Here is a 7,931-nt window from a genome sequence, read left to right as displayed (position 1 = left end):
AGAGCAGGTAGCTGTGCCGAGCAGTTGTTGCTTTTCGCCTGGTGACGCTTTAGCTCTTTGAGGCTGTCAGACTGAATACCACAGATGCGACACTCGAACTGAAGGTGGCCCCCATGATGCGGCGCATGTGCCTTGACAAACCACCATGGTCGACATAGTCGCGATAGGTGGGCAGGCACGCCGGACAGTGATAGGGGGTCGCAAGGGCACCAGGATAGTAGCGATGGCGCTACTGGAAGGCATGGCTGAGATCAAATGCGGTGATAGTAAGAAGAAAGGGGGTGAAAAGCCTCTTGGGGCGCGGGGGCGGCCAACCAAGGAGAGGCGGGAGGAAGGAAGATAGACTAGCAAAAGTGCTACGACTTTTGCTATTGGAAAGAGACTAGTGCGTTCACCGGCTTAAGGCCAGTGAAGCGATAGAAAAGTTTTGCTGGTCGAGCAGCGAATACACGGTGCGTTTAAACTGTGCAGGCCACTCTTCCAGCGGAAGTGAGAAGAGGTAGGACAGAAAAACCAAAAAAAGAAACTTATTCCCGGGGAGCGGGTGGCTCGAAGTCCGGTCGGCGAATTTTGCGGAGGAGGGTGGTCAGCTTAATGCCAGAGCATCAAGCTGATAAGAACAGATACTGCGTGATTTTAAAGTTTTGAGCAGTGTGACCCCCGTGAGGGAAATCACACCACAGAGCCATGAACACCTAGCCGCCTGACGAACTGACCTCGGAGAGGTCGCAGCAACCTCTACTGGGTCGATACCAAAGGGCGGTATTAATGTAAAGGCTCAGGCGTCTTAAACTTAACAAAAGCTCGAAACCCAACACGCAGCAGGTTAGTCACAAACTAACAAACTGACATTGGGTTAAGTAACAATCATCAAAAAAGACACCTTACATAATCAACAAAACATATAAATAACAGGTTAATCACTTCAATACACCGACATCAAGGTAAGTATAACTACAATGCATACCAAAAAGAAACTCTTTAAACTTGTAACATCAACTAAAATTACTGTCAGTTTTTTTCCCCCTTGTCTTGCTGTTCAATAATAAACACACAGGCGGGCAGGGGTCGGGGCACGGGCAGTTCACAATCAACTAAAAATTGATATCTACATCCAAAGTCTAAAACTAAATAGTTAAACTAACAGTCAAAATTCAACTCAAAAAATACAAACATTTAAATACACATTAAAATAAATCCACAGAAAAAAACTTATTCTTCCTGTACTATTTTGCCATTAATCATTTTAAATGCAAAAAGATGATCTCCACATCCTTTAAAACGTCAGGCCAACTCTCTTTTTATTTCACTTATTTTATTTTGGTGAGTTTCTTCTAGATATGCACCTCACAATCTAAGGTCTTTATCCAGCCACCCTTCGTTTAACAACTGCAACCTTGAATTTCTATATATCTGTCCCTTATACTTAACATCAAATACTTTTGGCACTCTTGACTACGATTCTCCATAATTCTTTTCCACTCCCAATTTATTTCGATACTTTTCTTGCTGTCTAGTAGTAACTCCTTCTTTTACTTTCTTTTCCTTTCCTACTTTCTTTTGTGTAATCTCTCTTTTCTCAGACTTCTTTGCTTCTTCTATACTTGACTCTAAATCTTCCATCACTTCTGTCAATTCCTTTCTCACTTTATCAACACTTTTCTCTCAGTCACTACTTCCTTCTCTCTGTCTCTTCAACAACACTTTTGCTTGGTTCTTCAACTGCCTCTATACTAATCACTCTAAAGACACTTGTCTGTATTACATCAAAAGCACTTTTACTTCATTCCCTATTTACACTTTTACTTATTTCACTTTTATTTTGTTCTTCCTGGGTTTCTTCATTCTCTTTATCTTTTTTATTGTTATTTCCTTTTTTGCACTTGTGTCTTTTATGTCCAATCTCCTGACATATATAACATTTTACATTTGGACATCCACTTGCTCGATGCTCTTTCGACATACATATGGCACACAGCCACTGAACGCCAGGGTACTCAACTCTAATCTTGCATCTTCTTATTTGTACAAAATTGGGAACTTGTTTAAGCATCTGTATCGTCAATAATCGCTTGTCTGTCAAAATTTTTTTATTGGCATGAAATATTCTTGTTCAATCTGTATTACTCGTCCAAATTCTTTAAATCTCTCCTTTATTTTCTTTCTATTGATCTAATATGGAACATTTATCAATCGTATTCTTTTAACGTCACCTTTGACAGATTGAACATTCACCAACTTCTCCTTCCACACCCAATTCGTTTTCATAATCTTCCATTTTGTTTCCTCATCACAGGCTGTAACTACACAAGTTCTCTTTGTTATCCTTCCTACCTGAACAATTGCGTCAGGATTCTCCAGGATAGTCAGCATGTAAGACACCAATTCCTTCCAGTCCACATCATGTTCAGCACCCAAGTGGATCGACAACGCTCCTATTTCCTTTTCACCTTCTTCAGCCATCACTTAGCTTTAACTTAAGGTACAAAACTTAATCACTATAATAATAAGTCAAAATACTCTTACAGGTTCGCCAACAGTCAATCACCCATGAGAAAAATCTATGTCCAAACTTCCACTGAACATCCAAAGTCAGATTCAGGAAGATCCACCAAAAACTAAGTCCAAACGGATCAGGAACATCAGGTAAGTCAGGAACCAAATCACCAGCAGTCAGGAACCACCAAAGGGAGACAGCACCGAACGGTGCACCCGATGAAGCACCCAAGCAGACCAGGAACCTCCGGAGACACTCCCAAGACGACAGGAACGACGGGTGAAGACCTCGGAGACGACCAGGAACAAACTGGATCAACCAACACAGGTAAGTATACCTCCTTAAGTATACTTCGAATCGCTACAGGACGTTTATGGACAGCCCAGCACAGGAACATCCACTCTGCGGATTTCGTCGACTTCTCGGCTATGGGCTTACAAGACTGAATGACCTTTCATTTCAGACAAGACTGACTGGTCAAGTCTGATCTTGGCCATAAGGCCGAGAAGCGATAAAAAAACAGATCAAAAGTGCCGACGCGCCAAGTGTGGAGACGTCTTTTTCATTTCCTATGTCCTCAATTGTGACGTCATTTCGTACGGAGCAGTTTTTGCGCAGAAAATCACGTCAGGAGGATAATAGTGAGATGATAAAAGCTTCGGGAAGTAACTGGATAGCGCATTTAAAAGTGTAGATAGGTGCCAAATAATCCTTTCGACCATCAGTAGCCAGAGAGAGGAAAACGCCCCCGGCATTCGTCCCGGTGCGTAATTGTGGTACTGATGCAAGTTCGAGTATATAATTGTTTCCCCCTTCCGAAAAAGTTCCAAGCGTGTGTATCTATTGTACGAAAACAGCCGATTCCGTTTTCGATTTTTTGCATATGGAAAATTTCGAAAAAATTGGTTTTTTCGAATTTTTTGGGAAATAATTTTTTTGCTTTCTCGTCGTTTAATGTTTTTGTTAATCGCTGCACAGTGACTACTTGCCGCTATGTAGTATTAATTGTTCGATTCTGCCACATCAATTAAAATACAGGGAGTGTAAAAATATTTTTCATAAAAATATTTCAACTCTGTTCTTATCAGCTTGAGAAAAATTAAGTTGAGAAATAATTCTTTCTCTTCTTAATTTGTGTCTGTTTCTAATTTTTCTTATTTATTTCCCCCAAAGGGGTGGGCTATCCCGAGATGTAGTGCAATACTCGGGCAACCCGTGGCCGGGAGGGAGCAAGCCCCCATTCCCCGCCTATTTTCAAAAATCAGATGATATTTGCAAGGCCCCTGATGGGGGCCCTATCAGATATCAAGCTGATAAGAACAGATTTAAAAGCCTTTTATTAAATCAAAAATTTCAACTCTAACAAATATCAGTTATATGAGACAAAGAATAAAAGAATTTCAGCAAAGCTGAGTTGTCGCGTGACCAAGGGCACGAAGCCTGCCAAAAGAAGAACAATAAATTGAAATAAACGCGCTTTACAAGGGCTCAAAGCCTGCTTGCAAACGCGTACACTATATACATAGGGAAGACGCGACCAAGGGCACAAGCCAGCTAAAAAAGGTGGTTACAATTAATTGCTTGTTATTGGGGTTTGGTTTTTGCGCAGTTGACGTCTCGAGGTGTAGTTGTTGGGTTGTCTGCGCTGCCAGTTGTTGTTTTTTTGATTTTTGTTTAGATGTTGGATATAGATTTCGCGACTCGCTCTGATCGTTTCGCTCACCATTAATTGTTTCATGGTTGTCGCATATTGTTTTGAGATGGCCAGTCTTCTGAGGATCGACTCGTTGGCAGGGTTCCAGACCCCCAGGGCCCCCACAATGAAGGCGTTCACGTAGGTGTTGTATCCTTTACCTCTGAGGAAGTTGGCGAGAGATCTATACTTTGTTATTTTTGCTTCTCTTGCAACTTGAAAAGCGTCGGACTCGTTTTTAAATGGAATGGTCACGTCAATAATGGTGGTTTCCATATTTGTATCGTTTATGAAGGTTAAGTCAGGACGGCAGTTTTCCAAATAATTAGGAATCCTTGGTTGATGTAAAGATTTTTATTAGTGGTGTTGAGGGCGTTAGCTAAACGATGCAAAACATTATTGTGACGTTTAGTTATACTTACCATACTAGGTAGGCAGTGGCATAGAACGTGCGCAAGCGTCTCGTTCCTGTGAGTGCAGCGTCTACACTTTTTGGACATGTTGCCATATTTACGATGATCGTTAAGCGGGACCACACTAATGCGAGCGCGGTGGATGAAACGCCAATCTGCAAACTGGGTGTATTTCCCGTCCCGCATGAAGTGGTTGCTTTCACGGCAGGCATTGGTGATACGGTAAGCTTTTTTTTGGTCAGGCTTGTCGTGGAGGGATTTTAGATGCCTGAGCCTTACCAGACCATTTAGAATGTTAGAACAGGCCTTCCTCTGGATGATGTTACCATTAATCGTCAAAACGGGGCAGTCCTCACTGTAGACCCATTTCAGCGGGAATAGCTTCCGCAGTCGCATTGTCGCTGAACGAAGACGTGTTTATGTAGATATTATGTTTTTCGAAGGAAGGCCGAACTCCTTTTGCAATGAACCGTTTAGATAGTTACTGATGTCCTCTTCCTGGGGTCTCTTCTAATACGTTTCTTAATGACATCTCTTAAGGCGTTTATCGCAATTCTGGTTATTTTAGGGTCACGTGATTGGAAAATGTGCATGGCGTGGTTGATTTGATAGAGATCTGCTATTGTGTTGAGGGGGAGAAAGTTCGCTCTTCCCTGGTTGTAAGTAAGATAGAGAATTTTGGCACTGGCTCGTTGGGGCAGATTTAGCCACTTCTTAGCGTACCTTTTGAGAGTTTTGTCGATCTCATTCATTTTCTTTTTAGCTGTTGTTCCTAGTGTGAGATGAAACATTAGTTTTGGCAGTATGAAAGTATTCACAGCATCTAGCTTTTGCCACGGGGCCAGCTTAGAATTGTGAAGTTTTTCTAGCTCGTTTAGGACTCTGCTGGTAGTAGCTGGTGACGTCCATTCTGTGGAAAAGCCAGTGGGGATCTTTAGATGCTGGTAAAAGTCGTCAGTACTTAGAACAGGGATTGGTGACTTTTTGATGTTGAGGCCTGTCGAGTTCGTTGTGTGTGACTTATTTAATACAGAGAGGTAAGCGCATTTATTGGCGTTGAGGGCGATGATCGCCTAGTCTGCCCACTTAAGGAGGTTGTCTAACTGTGAAGTTATACCATGATGAGTGTCACTGATCAACACTACGTCGTCGGCATAGGCTAAGATGTCTACTTTGTTGTTGTATAGAATATACTCATTGTTGAGTGATTCGACCAGCTTTATACCTACCTCCAGGGTGATATAAAGCTGACGGACGCCAGAGCAAACAGGAATTGGTGGAAGATAGCTTGTGTGGGTACGGGCTCTGGTGGTGTAGCTGTCATACAAATCCTGGATAATGGTGATCGAGTTTGGGTGCAGTCCCAGCCATTTGAGGCTCTTCCAGATGGTATCGTGTGGGATGGACCCAAATGCATTCGCGAAGTCCAACCACGCGACGTGGCAATTCTTCCGACGGCGGCGAGCGTCCTGGATAATTGTCTGTTAAAGAAAATTATGATCGAGGCAACCCTCGTAGCACATAAAACCTTTTTGTGCTGTGGACAGACAGTTATTGGAAGTACACCATTTTAGGAGGCGGTTCGCCAGGCAAGTTGTGTAAAGCTTGCCAAGGGTAGCTAAAAGAGTGATTGGATGCCAATTCGTGATTTCCCCAGTGTTACCTTTCTTATGGGCTAGAATAGTGGTTGAGCAGCGCCAGTTTTAGGGGATGTGTCTAGTCCTCCTCACGGCGTTGAACACTGCTGCGATGATGTGGCCCTGAGGGTCCAGATTTCTCCATTGGTGATAGCGAATGTTATCTGGACCTGGAGCAGTGTTCTTGCCCTTACTCAATCGGAAGGCTACTTCCTCCAGAGTGAAGAGAGGGCTGAGGGGATCATTGTCCATCAGTGTTGGCTTTTTATTGATGATTGGTGGCTGTGTCCCGCTGGTGAAGTTGTTGCTGTAGACAGATCTGAAATGAGACTCAATATTTGATGGGTCGATGTCGCAGAACTTGCGGCCACCACCCTGAATCGTGTCAAAGGCTCTCTTTCGGTTAATCCTATAGCAGCGCTGGATGAGACTGGCGTCTTGACTGATGTCTTGTTGCTGTTGCTACGGTTGTCACGCTGGTTGCATCTCGTAGCTGGAGTCAGGTTCATCGGGTGTAGCTTGTGAGGTCTTGGAGGATGTTTTCGAGCATGTCCTTGTCTACGACTGAGTTGAAGTGGTTGGCCCAAGCCAGAATTTTATCTGAGGGGGTGCTGTTGTTACACTGTTGACTTTCCGTTGGCTGTGGCGGAGGTATTTGCTGTGGGTCCGGAGTAGGAACGTCTCGCGTAGGTGGGCTGGGCGTAGTGCCGCAGTTCGCCGGGTGTGTTTCCAGTGCCGGAGGTGGTGGAGTCAGCAACCTGTGAGGAGAGGAAAAAGGAGAGACCTGGGGGGACCTCACGGAGTGAGGGGAGCCATTAGGAAGAACTGGTGATTGAGTTGTGTGCTGCAATGCGATATGAATCAGTTTGACTACCGGAAGAAGGCTACCCTGTAGCCGCGAGTGCGTGTTAATTCCAGCTGTAGGTGGAGAGCTGGCCACCTCGGCGTAGGTAGGCTGTACTGGAGATAAGTCAGACGTGATGGGAGCCGGTGGTCTAGGCCAGGTCGGCAGAATGGGTGACTGTGAACAGGTGGCTTCGTCCTGCTGGCAAGGAGAGAGAGAGGCAATTGGTCTGGTTCTTTTTCTGGATTGCGTTGGTGGACGATTGGCTGGTTGAGCGCTGAGTTTGTTTGAGGAGTCGTCACTGGTATCAGTGGGCCTTGCCGTTAAACGTTTTTTATGAGGTGAGTACTTCTTACGGGGTCTCGTAGGTATACAAACCTTTTTCCTGTTAGAGGGTAAGAAAGGTGGAGGTGGCAGGGCAGAAATGCTGTTGTGGCAAATTTCAGATTTCTGTTGGTGAAACTTCATTCGTCTCAGTTGATCTAGAATGAGGCCACATGCCTGGCAATCAAAAAGAAGTGAGGTCCCACGAACGTGTTTTAAGTGTTTTACCAATCCCGCATGATCCGAGTAGTCTCGGGGGATTGGTAGACAGAGAGGACAGCCATGAGATGGATGTAAGGAACTAGAACAGTCACCTGAGATGCTCTCGGTGAGGCTGCCATGATCAAATGTGAGCAGATAGAACAAGGTGGAAAGCAGGGGGAAAAGCTTCCCAGGGCGCAGGGCGACCAACCGAGTGGAAGCAGGAAGAGGAAGAAAGTAATAGCGAAAGTGCTAGGACTTTCACTATTAGGAAGGAACTAGTGCTGTCACCCACTTAAGGTGGGTGGCGCGAAAGCAAGTT

General features: G+C 44.3%; 1 protein-coding gene and 1 non-coding gene across 2 annotated transcripts; both read right to left on the bottom strand.

Moving 5' to 3' along the window:
• Nucleotides 1-3,667: 3,667 nt before the first annotated feature.
• LOC136971227 (U2 spliceosomal RNA) lies at nucleotides 3,668-3,860 on the bottom strand. Its single transcript, XR_010880122.1, has one exon. It is a non-coding gene; the product is annotated as a U2 spliceosomal RNA (small nuclear RNA).
• A 2,885-nt stretch (nucleotides 3,861-6,745) lies between these two features.
• Nucleotides 6,746-7,552, bottom strand: LOC136971221 (uncharacterized). The gene has a single exon (XM_067265694.1). It carries the CDS (start codon nucleotides 7,550-7,552, stop codon nucleotides 6,746-6,748), a length of 807 nt encoding a protein of 268 aa, XP_067121795.1.
• Between the last annotated feature and the right edge of the window lie 379 nt (nucleotides 7,553-7,931).

This window comes from Centruroides vittatus, unplaced genomic scaffold (genome assembly GCF_030686945.1).
Source record: "Centruroides vittatus isolate TY-2023 unplaced genomic scaffold, ASM3068694v2 contig_237, whole genome shotgun sequence".
Taxonomy (NCBI): Eukaryota; Metazoa; Arthropoda; class Arachnida; order Scorpiones; family Buthidae; genus Centruroides; species Centruroides vittatus.
Note: the sequence above shows the minus strand (reverse complement) of the source record. Positions and strands in the feature narration are given on the sequence as shown.

Coding starts and splice junctions, on each gene's coding strand:
- LOC136971221 (XM_067265694.1), bottom strand. CDS start 7,552: ATGAAGTTTCACCAACAGAAATCTGAAATTTGCCACAACAGCATTTCT.